The sequence below is a fragment of the Dryas octopetala genome, chromosome 8 (assembly GCF_963921425.1).
Source record: "Dryas octopetala chromosome 8, drDryOcto1.1, whole genome shotgun sequence".
Classification (NCBI taxonomy): domain Eukaryota; kingdom Viridiplantae; phylum Streptophyta; class Magnoliopsida; order Rosales; family Rosaceae; genus Dryas; species Dryas octopetala.
Window position 1 is genome coordinate 10,751,823 of NC_141373.1, and position 15,222 is coordinate 10,767,044.

Here is a 15,222-nt window from a genome sequence, read left to right on the forward strand (position 1 = left end):
AACTAAAAATTTGGTTAATTTACCCTTCTGACTTAATTTTAAGAATAGGCAAATGTGGCCCAATCCTGTCAAGCTTTCATCCATATATCCGTCCAACATATGTCGATCACGTGCCATGCAAGTGAGAGTAAAATGAACAATTTATGCCTAAAGTAAAATAACTATTATGCCTAAAATAAAAAACTGAAGAAAACAATGATAGCCATTTTATTTTATTTTTGCATTTTTATTTTATTTTAGGTATAATAGTCATTTCACTCTAAATTTGAATATGAATTGTCCATTTTACCCTTACACACATGGCACATAACATGCGTTTGAACAAAATTATGGATGGAATCTTAAAAAGTTAACGGAATATATCACAATGATCTATTTTTTAAATTTTAAATTAAATAAAATTTAGTTTCGGAGGCAATTTAATATCTGAGTTTAGTTGCGGGGCCAAAATAACTATTAAGCCATATTATAAACACCGGAAAGATATTCTTCACAGGAACTTGTAAAAAATGGAGAGTTGAGGAGGAGACCCACGCCAGCAATTAAGTTGACCACGCGTTTATCATTGTAAACATTTATTAAGGACTGCACTTAATTCAGCTTGCAAGCCTTGCATTGTCGATAAGGTTTCCTTTATTATCAGTACTGAAGCCTTAAAACACTTTTGAGTGTGTGCTTTGACTTTTTGTTTTGAACAAAATTATTTGTATCATATTTTGATTCTATTTTCTATGGACAAGATTTTAGTAGAACCTAGCCACTATACATGTGAGTTTCACATATAAGGGATGTAGTCAGCAATACATGTAGTATTACTCTTTGGTTTTGGATGTAGAATTATCGCCTCACATGTTCAATGATTAGTTAAGAAAATATTAATTTAATATACATTATAAGTAAGTATACAGTTAAATTTTTCGGGTTTAGTGGTAGCTTAATATAATATCATAATTATGGTTTCATATTTTTATTTCATGAAGTCATGGTTATTTTCACTTATTTCTTACAAAGTTGCACCTATACTGTTTGTAAGATGCAGCTGCGCGTAAAACATAATATTTTGATATGCATTATTATCTCATTCTCTAACAACTTAATTATTTAGAATTCAGTAGTTTTTTAACAAAATGAAAGAAGTTATTATAGAATTAACTAAGTTTAATAATTTCTTTATGTATGAGATGAGATCCATATTTTATTGTGAAACTCATGTGATTTCATATAAGAGGATTTTGAAAAACATAAAAGACATAAAAAGATAGTTTGATTGAATAGCACTTTTATTAGAATAATGCTGTACTTACCACATTTCTTATACCACATTCTTATACCATCTCACGTGTCATTACTTTATTGGACAGAGTTTTTCTTTTTCTTTTTGGGTTTTTATTTTTATTTTTTAGTATCCAATGTATGAATGCCATGTAAGTTGCCACATAAGGTGGTATGAAATTATGGTATAAAAATGTGGTATACCTAGCACTACTGCTTTTATTAATTAATTGATAGAGTAATGATATAAGATTATATGTATTATAGTACCTTCGAATGTTATAGGCGTTGTATTCCACTATCGGCGTGCACGCTACTATGCTAGCTAACTCAAATGTCAAATATTTAAAGGGAATAAATGTAGAGTCATAGAGCATTAATGTGTAGCCAGAGGTCACATACTCACATAACACTTTAACTTTAGTTTTAATCATAGATTAAGAATATAACTATATAAGGATGTATTAGTAAAATAGAAATTACTTTAGTTTTAGGTGTTTATGGTGTTACATTCATAAAGTTATTAGATTTGTAAAATTGTAATGCATAAATAGAATTAAAAAAGTAAAAATAAGTGACGAAAGAAAATTCAAATCCCACACTGTATATAGCACTAGACAAAATGAATGTCGAAATAGCACTTTCTTTATAACCAATAACTTACTAACTACTGCCATTAGGAAGGTGATCGATCTGGCCACTCACAAGTCACAACTTACAAAATTTTTCCCAAGATTCCCAATTCTTTTTGGCTGTCCGAGTAGCACTTCCCACATACTGTACCGTACTATTGCTATAATTAATTTGGAGCACCCTATTTGCACTTTTCACAACATTATTTGCACCCTATTACTATAATACCCTTCTATGGAGAGGAAATTTCAAGTGAGAATATTCCGATTTTTTTTTTTAAATGAGATTATATTTTGCCCTACAATTTAATTATCAAAATTATTATATTTTAAATTTTTTTAAGAATTATATTTGTAAAAAATTAATCAAATGAAAAATTGTTTACTTATTTAATTGATTATCATCAACATCATTTTATTTTTATATAATAAATTGTATTTGTTTGTATAAGTTAAATGACAAAAAAATTATTAATTTGATTAAATTTTGCAGGTTGATAATCCTTAAGGGAGACCTAATTAGAATGAGTTTTTATCACAAAGAGTCCCTCAAACTTTCACCAAAACATCAATTTGGTCCATAAAGTGCATTTTCACTCAATGTCATCCCTCATCTTTACTACTGAACATCAATTTGGTCCCTAGATACACTTTGAAAATTCGCCAAAAATAGCTCGGAATACAAAAAAATTCTCTGAAAATTCTTACGGACTTGTCTTGACTACTACTATTTTTATATAGGGTCAAATATTTTTGGGAAATTTTTGAGAAATTTTTTCATATCCCAAACTAGTTTTGGTGAATTTTTAAACTATGTCTAGGTACCAAATTGATATTTAATAGCAAAAATAAGAAATGAAATTGATTGAAAATACACTTTAGGAACTAATTTAATGTTTGAATGAAAGTTGAAAGACTATTTGGTGATAAAAACCCAATTAGAATAGAACGTTTCACTGCGGTGGTCACAAAGTCGATGCCTATAATTTCTTATGTTATTTTTATAATAATATAACAATTATGAAATATCAAATTGTGAATTTGTGATTAAATAATAAAGAGGAGCCAAATATGATGCATGGTCCGTACATGCCAATGTCTACTCTGTTAATATGTCCTTGGATAAACTTTTTTATGGTTAAAGATGCTCTTGATTGTGATTTGACTTCACATTTTATATCCTCTAGTTTAAGCTGCCTCTGCTGCTGCTGCAAGCCATGCACAGATCGTACATATATGGGGTGTGTGTTCTGTGTGAGGAGAGAGAGAGAGAGAGAGATTGGTAAAGCAAACAGGCAATTAATAACCTCTTCTTAATTAATTCCTCAAACAGTAGTACTAATTTCTCTCAGAGGGTGTGTAAACAACTCAGCTCTGAGAGTAAAATTTCAAACTTTATACACAAATGCAACCCATTCATATGTCCATGGGTTTCAAAAAGTCAGAGTCATTAATAACTAAACACCTCAAAAGGGTTCCAAAAAAAAAAAAAAACCACTCCACTCCCATCCTCCAAAAAAGAATCAAAAAACAAAAAAAAACCCAACAAATTTTGGTGATCAAGATTGAAAGACAACTGAAGAAAGATGTTAAAAAAAAGAGAAGCTCTGCAGCTTCATCTCGGTCATCTTCTCCATGAAAATCATATATATCCCACCAAATTCTTGAATCTCGAACATAATGTTTCAATTCGTTCATCTGAGCATTGAAGTTAGAGAGCGAAAGACGACTTCTTCACAAGGGATCGTGAGACCCATGTCGTGATCGAACCCAAATTCCTCTTCAGCTTGGCGAAGGAGGCATTGGAACTGGGGATGAGTCAAGAACGAGATGGGGACAATGTACCTTGTTCTGTTCTCGCCAACATAGACTGGGAAATGGCCTTTTGGGACATCAAGAGGAAGACCATCTTCGTCGTAGCCATGTTTCTTTCCCAAGCTCGAGCACCGCTTGAGGATTTGCTTGAGGACTGCGGTTTGGACGAGTTTGTTTGGTTTTCTAATGGCCATGTTTTGAGGGTTTGAGAGACAAGTGTTTGTTGGTTTTGGAGTGAAAGGAAATGGGAGGTGGGATAAGAGAGAGTTGAGAAGAGAGGTGGAGGTGGTGAAGTGAGTGAAGGGGTGATGGGGGTATTTATAAGCCAAGGTTGGAGAGAGAGAGAGAGAGAGAGAGAGAGAGAGAGAGAGAGAGGTCATGTACTCATGTGGGTGTGGGGGGGAGAGAAAGGACATAACACGGGTGTGTTGGGGTATGTGTATATGTGCAAGGCAATGGTGGGAGCCAAGCCCATTGGGTTCTACTCTTCTTTGTTGGCCCTCCAAATGACAACATGGACCCTCTCTCTATATGTCTTGATGGAAATTTGTTCAGAAAACGATACCTTAATTTGAAGGTTTTACTTATTGGCAAGCTCTAATGGCTTTTTGGTTGACTGACCCTTGACCAAATCATTTCTTAATTCATTACTTTCCACACAAAGATATATCAATATGTTATACAATGACTTCATATAAAAGTTGGGGTAACGATGAAAACACTTTGCGATTTACTTTCATCGAGTATAAAATCTTAAAGTAAACTTTCAATTAGTCCAATTACTTAATGCATCAAGTAAAATTTGGATGCTTAAACATTTATTAAAATATATTCGAATCTTGCAAGTTTGAATATATTTATAGCTCGCTTCATTTATCGGACCTATATTTTTTTTAAGCTTGACTCAGCAAGTATGTCACACTCGAAACCCATCCAAAATTAAAAAATTTAGCTTTTATTTTTATTCATCAATTCAAAGTGCATGAATTTGCACTGTCAGAACCAACCTCCTATGCTTTTCTCAGCTTTTTTATTCTATTGGATTGTATGATGTTCGTATTGAATTCCAGTCACCTTAATTAATTAAGTAATTGACCACTATCTGAATCTCTTTATCTCAAGCTAAAATCACGGACCAACAATAAGTGTACTCTCCAGTACAGTCCCGTTGAGGGTTTGTCCTTTTGTGATTGTTGGGCAACCTGGTCTTATGATTCCATGTACTGCGTGCATAACATGACAGATAAAACAATAGCACTCACTGATGAGAGCACATAGCAAATTGAAAATTGTTGCAGAAACCCATGTGTAGTTGTGTTTGTTACTGCCTTGCAGAAACGTACCCATGTGTAATTGTGTTTCTTACTGACTTCTGCCTCTGCACATTTTTCCTCATCAACACTTTTCTTTTTTTATCTTCAAGTCCTCACACTTCCTGAGGGAGATACCAACAAAGTAAACAAAATCTTGAACCCCTTTCCTACTTTCATCATTCCCATATATATTAGTAATAATCTAAGTTTGACTAACATTTCTGTACTTTTTTTTTTCTTGGCTAATGAAAATTGTTGTGATGAGTTTGTATTATTTCACTAGAGTTGGTTTATGGTACGGATTACTGTATTATACATAAGTATTTCGATTTGCAAGTTTATATTCTGGTATGAAAAGGTAAAGATTTCAAAGAGATTAAAATGGTGTTTGTATGTCATAAATACAGTGTCCATACTATAGAATCTTCTTATTTCACATCATATTTTTTTATAGCGTAAATTTTAAATGGCATTAAGATGAAGGACAAATATGTGCAGTCACTTGAAAACTACACATGTCAAGTGAATTTAATTGTTTTCCGTTTCCGTAAAAGTTCAAATTGAAGATGCATGAATTCATACTAGTTTATGCTTAATTACCCTTTCATTTCTTGAGCCACCTGTGTAAGTTATATAGGTTAAGTACTTGATCTGACTCATTTTTCTTAATAGTTTAAACTTTTGGGACACAATAGTTGCCTAACATAGTGCCAAAATTTTGTTTGCAACAAGTTTTAAGTTCACTTAATTTCACCCAATTCTATATACTGTTAGACTCATTTACTTAAGTTATTGAGCACATAACTTCATTAACTTGCAGACGACATATTTTTTATTTGATAAGTACATATTTTCTTCCCTTTCCTGTACATACGTACGTGAGACATGTTCGGAATAGTGTTTATGTCTCGCACTCTCACGCAATGCAAGTACTTAATTGGCAGCCTAGCCATTACTCATTAGCCAAAAACTGGAAAAATTGATACATAATGTATTAATTATGTTGCCACATATGCACTTTAATACCCTAGTTTGGTCTTAAGATAGGAAAACAGAAACCATATCTCTGTCAGCAAAGAGCCCTAAAGTCCACAGGAGCATGCATGCGCAACACATATATGTCTCTTACAAATAATATATTTACTTTTTATTATTCAAATTATACTTTTGGTCCTTAATTATATGGATTACTTTCTGCTGCAAGTTCAATTTATTGGCTCAAAAATTTTTAATTATATTTTAATGATTTACTTACTAATACTAGAAGCGGTACCAAGTTCGAATCCTTCTTCTCCATGATCAATTTTTTTTGTGTTTTTTTGTGATTGACTTCTATTTACATGCGATTAAGACCAAATTCGTATGTAATTCTGTCAACTATTTTGACAATTTGACAATGTGGATGAAATTAACCAAATAGGCTAGCTCACGAGCTAGTCCATGGCTAGCTTGTAAAAAAAAAAAGCCAAGTTAGCTGACGCCGAAGTAAACAATAAGGCTCGAGCTAGACCCATTGACGGGTCTAAGTCGAGCTAAAACCTAATTAAATTAGAGCAAATGAGCCGGTGGCCTATTAGCTTACATTGAAGTACTGTGCAGTGTCTTAATAATGTAGAGAGCTTTCTATGTGGTCCTATTGAAACCATTGCCACTAGAAAGAGAGGTTACAATAAGACATAAATCTACTTCAAACGTACACCACTTATACCTTCCTAGACTGGCTCCATTTCAGCGAAGTCGATCATATCCCTCCATGTTCTAAGGCTCATAAAGTGGTCATCCACAAAGCTAAGATTTAGTGCCTGATACGGGAATGTCCTGCATTTGTCTTTTCTTTTTGTTTTTTCCCCAACTTCTATTAAGTACACACATCCTTTACACATAGACACCAATAAATTTTTTGTTTTAGAGGGTGTATAGATAACTTTAGACTATTTCGGTTTTGAGCTCTCTGTTGTTCCTTAATGAACCTTGCCAAAACCTCACCATTGAAGAGTCCAAGAGGAAGGTAGTATTATAAGGGGTACGTACAATATATTTTGGAATCTGTCCTACTTTGATGGGTAAAATAGATAGACTCACATTACCCTTATATTATAAATTTGTTGCAATGTGAGTTTTGATTTAATCCCATCTATAATTCAGTAAAACAAATGTGAAAGTCGAATACATGGGAATTCTGACTAATTAATCTTGGACGGAACCCACATTGCAACAAATTCATAATACATGAGGCAATGTGAGTCATTTATTTTAGGGGTAAAGTGGATAGACCCCAAAGTCCAAGAGGCAGGCATAAGTGTAATCTTCCTATTACGTTGCTAGACGATTAACCTACATTATTAACTGGCTAGATTTTTCTTTAAATGTATAGTCTAAATTGAGAGTTTAACAATATAACATGTTAGATATGTGATAAGAAAACGTTACCCATCTAATTACCTGCATGCCACCGTCTTTGAAGAAGCTCTTCCATGTTCTGTGAATGAGATTGATTGGGAAAGAAGAGCAAAAAGCATGAGAGGGACTAGAAAGGCCCACCATGCATACTCTTCAAAATACGGTGCCCTCCAAAGCCAATATAGACTTGAGGAGGGTACGTATATATTTTCTTTTTCAGTGATTGTGACTCCCCCTGGTTTGGCACATGAAGGCCATGTTACTCTTGCCCCAAAAGCCTCCTGTAAAGACAACAATGTAAGGACCTCTGAGATCATTCCAACTACTCAAAACGGCTGCTTTACTTACTCAAAATATTACTTCAACTATAACTGCCTTACTTGGAAGTTGGAATATCTTTTGAGTCCCCAGAGCTATGTGAAAACCCTTTCCTGTCAGCTACATATTATATATATATATAGAAGAGTGCTCTAAAACTAATCAGTTAGCAAGTTAATATGAAACTAGTGGGCCCAACATGGTGGTTAGTTTTGTATTAACTTACTAACTAGTTAGTTTTAGAACATTCTTGTATATATATATATATATATATATATATATATAGAGGTGTACCTCAACTTATTTATGTTGAGGTATACCCTATTGAGGTCCACACAAGCCGTTTTGTGTCGATCCGAATCGTTCAATTTTTACATCTTCATTGATAGATTATCCTTGTAAAAAATTAGCCAAATCAGAAATTATTTGCCTATCTAACTTTGATCAAACAAATGAACGGTTTTATCAAAAATATTTAGTTCGTCCATTTATATATATGTCTTTGTCCTTTCCACTGCTACATGCTGAAAACTTGGTGAAAAATGAGATCATAATATTGAAATTTTTTAACCTAAAGCTACCACTATATATGTACTGAGGCATGGATAAAGTCATAAAACAAGCAGAGAAACCATCTGACTAAACAATAGTACTATTCACACCCATGTGGGTTGTAAGGAATTGCCTCCACAATGAAACCTGAAGCTGCATAATGGATTTTGATAATGGTGATGTCAGAATACATGGTCATATGGGATGTTCCATAAGAAGTTTCAATCAAATATATCATAAACATAAACAATCTAAGAAATACATAGAAAAAACAATGATTAGTCAAAGAGTATTAATTCATGAAAGATGAAGTACTTATCCATATATATTCTCAAAGCGCTAATCATTATCCATATCAGAAGATCAAGTAACTGATGGTGATGCCATCAAAATGTAAATTTGTAAAACTAGTTCCACACCCATCTGCCCTGCAAGAGGCCAGGAATGGTTAGTAGAACACACACTAAGAAGGGAAAATGACACTAAAGATGACATAAAGCTACTCAATATATGAGGTATGCTTTTCTCCATAAGAAGTTAAGAACTACTTAACAGCTAAAAAAAGGCAGTTGGGAAACACCAACCATTATAACCTACACTGTATAAGCCTAGATTCGATTGGCTAAGTGCAATTATGGGGAGGAGATAATTATTGGTTTGGACCCACCACAACAAATTAAAAAAGGTTTCTGAGAGTTAAGGATAGGATCATACCTGAAATGTGCAAGACAAAGAACGTCAAATGACAATGGGTGATTTTCAAGAACCCTAACAGTAGATGCAGCAGGGTCCAGATAAAAGCCAGACTTGAACTCATTAATTTCCATCACCATAGTACTCATAGATGTACTATGGTGATGCAAGGACTAAAAGATGTACCAGCTAATTAGGGTCTACAGCCCACTTGATTGATATGTACTGTATATACTTTATGGAATTTTTGATGTGCAGTCAAGTCTGTGAATATTTGATAATTTTAGGGCTAAAGCAGCTAATCAAGCCCATAGGAGTTCTTGGCCGAAAAAAAACAAGAAAAAAAAGCCCATAGGAGTTTATGGACTTGGGAAAATGGAGATAAAATGAAATTTTTGATAGTAAAATGTACATCACCGAGAAATTAAGCTCTAGTACTACAACAATCGACATCAAAGGTGAAGATTTAATACACGTTTTTCATTTCGGATATCCAATATAAATCCTAAATACTAAACCTTAAACCCAAAACACCTCTCGAACTCCCAAACACTTATTTCAGAGAGCAAATTGATCTAAATAATGTTTTACTTTCAGATGATAAACAATTAAACACAAAAAAGTGTTACAAGTTGAACAATAAATATAGGTGCCCAAGTAAACCAGGAATATTTTTTTTTCCTGATAGTTAAAAGTTAGTACTTAGTAGTACAAAGATACACCTTTTACTTTCTTCCTTTAAGTTGTTTATCGATACAGATCCGCATTGCGATGAAGAACACCACAAATTTGTGTACAAAAAAAGGAGCAGAGGACAAAAATTCTCAATATCTGAGAAAATACATATAATCACTACATTTGTATGCCATTGTGGGAATCTGCTGCAAACGAAACTTGGAACTGAAATCTCAAAAAATCTGCAGTATAATGTACGTTCACTGGTCGGAGGCAGGATTCAATTGTTGGTGCTGCCCATCTAACAGACTTATCTCTCTTCGAAATTTAGCAATATGAGCTTGAACCTAATACAATAGCATTTGAAACCAACTGTCAATATAATTAGCTCGAGCATTTCCCTTAATTAATAACTATCTTATCTCAACTAAGTTATAGAGTAAACAAACTTATATTTACATAATTTACTACTCATGCCAGCATGCCACAACATTAAATACTTTAGTATCTTTACAACATGGAATTCATCCCATTAACGGTTACACGATTAATGATTCATACCTGCTCAGTTCTGACTTATTTGGACTTCAGTGGTTAATAAGACAGAATGGAATGGCATTGCAAAATCTAAAAGAAATTTGACTGTGATGGCTCAATGCAAATGAAGAAACAGAATAGGCATTTATTACAAAATAATTAGACTGGTTTTGGAAGTTTAGAACTTAAGAAAATAGACCTACTGAAATTTATCAGTAAGAATTAATGAATCATGTAAGGATGCAACAGTTTAATTCGCTCAAAGAAAATTTCAGGAAAACTTAACCTGAGATAGATACCATGATTCCATGACTCCATATTTTATTTATTACACTTATGCTCTGTTTAGAGACAAATAATTTGCGATTCATCCATAGGTGTGAGGTAGTCTTCCCTTAAGTTACTCAAGAAGTCCATCAATCCATTCAACACAAACTTGTGGAATGTTGGAAAACTGAAAAACTGGTCTAGACCAGTTCTAGATAAAACTTGATAGTTTAAATTTTAAAACCTACCTCAGCTCTAGTTTAGAATTTTATTTATGGCATCTAAATTTGGGTCTTTCTTGGTTCTGAACTACAATTTTGGTTCACCATTTCTTACAAACACATATTAATTGTATATAATAGAATACAATATGACACATATATAAAATTTTAAAAGACATATTTACAAATTCGACATAAAATTGAAACTAGACAGAACCACAAAAAAGAAAAGTCTTCTCGCTTTTGTTATATTAGAGAAAATGCACAAAATTTCTAGATTGTCAGTGCCACTGTCAGTACTTATGAATTAAAGCCACCACCGAAAGAAAAGAAGAAGTGTCAATTCTTTGTAACCACCACCAACCACCTTCACCAAACTAGCAACCAGAGAGCATACCACCCAAAATTTCAGGCTAGATCCCGTGCAAAAGCTAACTAAAACCTATCACAGCCTTAATTTAAAATCCCCAACTCAAACCAATATAAGCTCCTCCATGATGCACTGAACCACCATCTTAGTCTTCAACAATCTTTATTACAATTTGCAACTAAATTTCCCCAAACCTCAATACCTTGGCTATATAGCCTATGGAACCAAAACAGGCACCTACGATGAACAGCATTACAAAAATCTGAGCCATCACAATTTGCAACAAACCCCATAGAGATTGCTACCCATAAACACAAGCATGCTGATTTTTTTTTCTCATTCTACTAAGTCCATAAGAATACCTTTACAATCCACATGAAAACAACTAGCTAACATGAACAGCGTTAAATCAGCCTGCACTGGACACATCTGAGCCACCATAAGAAACCCCATGGGCGTCATGACCCATAAGCAGACCACAAGCCCCCCAAATTTATTTTTTTAGGTTCTACTGAACCCATAGGCATACATTTGTCCATTGTGTTGCAACTTGCAGCAATCGTACTGTGGAAAATGTTGTCCATAGAGAGAGAGAGAGAGAGAGAGAGAGAGAGAGAGAGAGAGAGAGAGAGAGAGCAGATGGAAGAAACCAACTCAGGTATGGAATGGTTCTGGCTGGTTTTCACCCCAAAATCAGTTCAGTAAACTAGTTTTCTAATCAGCATTTGAGTATCAAACACTGTTCAGACACAATCACACCCTCGGGTCAGACACAATCATTGTATCCCTGCATCTGTGAGGATATGTTGCCACATGATTGTTAGATTTAACACTGTTATATTGGCTTGGACACCATGTAAATGGACCGGTTAGAGAGCTGTCATGTGTTAGTTCAAGATTTCTTGTTTGTCGCACAGCAGTTGCTAACTCAATTTGTTATGAAACCCCTCACAGTTCTTAGGATTATGAATATGATTTATTCATTAGTCTAAGCAGACAGATCTTATGTTTGATGTTTTCTTCATTAGCTTAACATGATGATCTTAAAGTTCATAATTCTCAAATATAGCTTTGAATTGAACCAAAGATATAGCTGCAAAAGAGGGATAGCATTCAATTATATACATAAATGAGAAGGGTGAATTAATTCTAATTATTCTTTTAAGAAAATACTTCTACTTATGGAAAGGCCTGAAGGCCTAATTGCTCCTATTCGACCATTTACTAAAGAGAAAACTTCCCAACAATTGAGAGGTAGTTTACTTGCTTAGTGTGAAATGCTGAGGAAGGGGACCACCTATTTGACAGCTTTAATGAGGCTTCTTCTTAAAAAAAGATTACCAATAGATAACCAAGGTTCTTTTCTGAGTGCACAAAGAGTAAGAATGTAGAGCACTCACAAGAAATCTCTCAACAAAAAATTAAATTTTTAAAAAGGTTAAGCATAGGCACTAATATTAAATGGCAAATGGATTCTGTACAAAGAAATTAAATGACCATGTACATAATCTAAGGGACCACAAATGGTAAAAGTTGTTCCGAGAATACACACACCATGACAGCTCTTGATGCTCACAAAAATGCAAGAAATCTAAAAATTCAATCAGGTCGAAGTTCCATAATCTTTATCCAGAAATTTCAGATGAAGTAATGCTTACCTGCTGACGAGCTGCTGCAAGTTGTAACAGCTCATCTGCTTCTGAGAAATTCATGAACCACTGACACAGGGGATGATCTTTAGTGTCACCTCTCTTTCTCTTATTTGGGTCCTCAACTGGAACTACATGCAATGAAAAAACTAATTTATGTATCCACAAGATGATATAGGGAAATTACAGACAACACAGCAGAAGAATTTCTACCAGGAGGAGGCAAAGCAAAGCCAGCAGGTAGTCTGGGCAAGGCTACAGCTGGCTGATTCTGCATACGAGCTAAAAAAGCCTCTGAAGGCTCAGGGAACACAATCTCATCATAGGATTCCACAACAACCGGTTTCTTAGTTGACATAGGACCGGATTCATCCTCTGGGTACAACTTCAAATGATGAAATCTGTGAACAAGTTCGACTTCAATAAACTGTAAGCCTAATAAATTTCTATTTCTATATGTCCCATCTTTCATAGTTAATGTGCTTAGATAATCACCAATATTCCTTTTTCCACAATTAAAGATCAAATTCAGCTTTCTTTGATGGGTGGACCATAGTACTGAATTGATGCCAAAAAACAGCTTGTTTGGCTCCTTAAAGTCATTGGTTATAATCAAATTCTATGGACAGTAAAGTGACCCTAAAACATGTTATAAATAAAAAGTAAAGAAAAGTACAACAATAAAAGCATATAAAGTAGTCCAATCAAACTCATTTTTTGTACAAATGATCCTCCAATAAAGCACATCAGACAGTTATAAGCCAAATCTAGTTTCCATAAGAATATGGTACAAATACACCAGGATTTGTTGCTGGAGGATACTTGCTAATAACTCACAGATGGTAAATGAACATATTAACTATGGAAATTAAAAACAACTAAGCATTTCTTTATTCAACTAGATTTAATTTTATTATTCTTTTCTTGAACATTCTTTAGACACTTGCTCCAAATTCCGAGAAGACAGAGAGCATCAAATACAAAATTGGCTAGCCAAATACCAAGTAAATCACATAAAAATAATATTCAAAGAAACTCACAAGTTTAATGGCTTATCACTAACATCACTGTGGAAAAAAAGTGTAATGGCAATTTCAAATTCACCCCAGCCAGATTCTGATAACTCAAATGGCGGTGACTCCAGCACCCTTGTGGGATTATTGAAACTGGAATGCAGCTGAAAAACAGCACGCTTTATTACCACTCCCAGGTCCTCATTGGTGGCCCCGCGAACATACACAGTCCACTTATGTGATTGGTACCTAATTGAATATTATAAAAAGCATTCAAATATTCTATTTATCGCGTAAGTAATTCAAGAAGCCAATAAACCTAGCACGAATTAAACAATACTTACTCGCTTGCCTTCTTACCGAGCCAGAATGCAATATTGCCATACACTATCGGAACACTAATCTCAACATCTTTGAGTTTCTTATGAAAAATCTACACAAAGTTACATGAAAAGCAATACAATGAAAAACCCACAATTTAAGTTCATAACATAGATTCATATTATAAGTATATCAAGCTCAAAATTATTTTCTTGGTTTTTGGGTAACCATAATGGTGGTGCGAATAATGGGCAGAAATTTTATATTTAAATTTTGAAACAAAATCCACTCTCAAACTCCGTAACAATACCATTAACAACAACATACAATGTGAAACAAAATGTTAGCAAATGAAAACAATCTAAAAACAGGGTCTTTAAGTAGAGGTTCAGAACTACTTTCAAAAGAAGTTTTGGGCATCTGGGTATCTTTTGTTTTGGTGAATTCGGAAATGGGTAATGCAAAAATTTGAAAATCGAACAAGAAAGGTACCTTCTTGTCACTGTCTTCGGGTTTTCCCATTTTGGTGCGCTGTGATTTGGGCGTGGGCCCGTTTAACTCAGGCTGATCTCGACCGTGCTTTTTAGAAGAGGAACTGTTGTTCATGTCCTTGAAAAAAGCCCCTTCTTTTCAAGCGCGATCAGAGAAATTAGGGTTTCTTCCCGCGAAGTTACAGGGAGTACAGACTCGAAGCTCTAGATTCTCAGGAGTTATCCTGTACGACGAGGTTATAATTTTGTGTCATTGAAAACCAGTGAAATGGCCGCACGTTACGCTGAAGAGGGGTATTTAAGTCGGTGAAAGAAAATAAGCTCCTGTGAAATCACCGGAATACCCTCTCTTGAAAGCAGTGGCGTTATGTGGATGGCTAATGTGTGTGAAAGAGCACACAGTAGTGAACCTCTTCTGCTCTCTTTTACCGTTAAAGTTTAAACGACAGGTATATAACTGCTCTGATGATTTTCCTCTCACAGTCTGTTCAACTAGATAAATAACTAGTTGGTAAGAAATTAAGAATAGCCTATTTTTGCATTACTTTCGAGTTTGTTTATGAAACAATGCTTGTATTTATACAAACACATTTGTTAGTAAAAGTTTTTCACTTTAGTGAAAAAAAGAACCAATTAATATTTTCGAATTAAAAATATTTTTTTATGTCATACAATGTTTATGC

The 15,222-nt window shown here is 34.1% G+C and overlaps 2 protein-coding genes across 2 annotated transcripts; both read right to left on the bottom strand.

Moving 5' to 3' along the window:
- Window positions 1-3,261: 3,261 nt before the first annotated feature.
- Window positions 3,262-4,135, bottom strand: LOC147277127 (protein SMALL AUXIN UP-REGULATED RNA 12-like). The gene has a single exon (XM_086253991.1). The coding sequence runs from the start codon at window positions 4,133-4,135 to the stop codon at window positions 3,599-3,601; it is 537 nt and encodes a 178-aa protein (XP_086110117.1). The 3' UTR covers window positions 3,262-3,598.
- Window positions 4,136-9,701: 5,566 nt separating this feature from the next.
- On the bottom strand, window positions 9,702-14,674 carry LOC147277128 (transcription initiation factor TFIID subunit 14b-like). Its single transcript, XM_086254235.1, has 6 exons — window positions 14,541-14,674; window positions 14,072-14,160; window positions 13,755-13,976; window positions 12,928-13,115; window positions 12,724-12,845; window positions 9,702-10,017 (listed from the first exon to the last, which is right to left on the bottom strand). Exons 1-6 carry the CDS (start codon window positions 14,652-14,654, stop codon window positions 9,931-9,933), a joined length of 822 nt encoding a protein of 273 aa, XP_086110361.1. The 5' UTR covers window positions 14,655-14,674; the 3' UTR covers window positions 9,702-9,930.
- Between the last annotated feature and the right edge of the window lie 548 nt (window positions 14,675-15,222).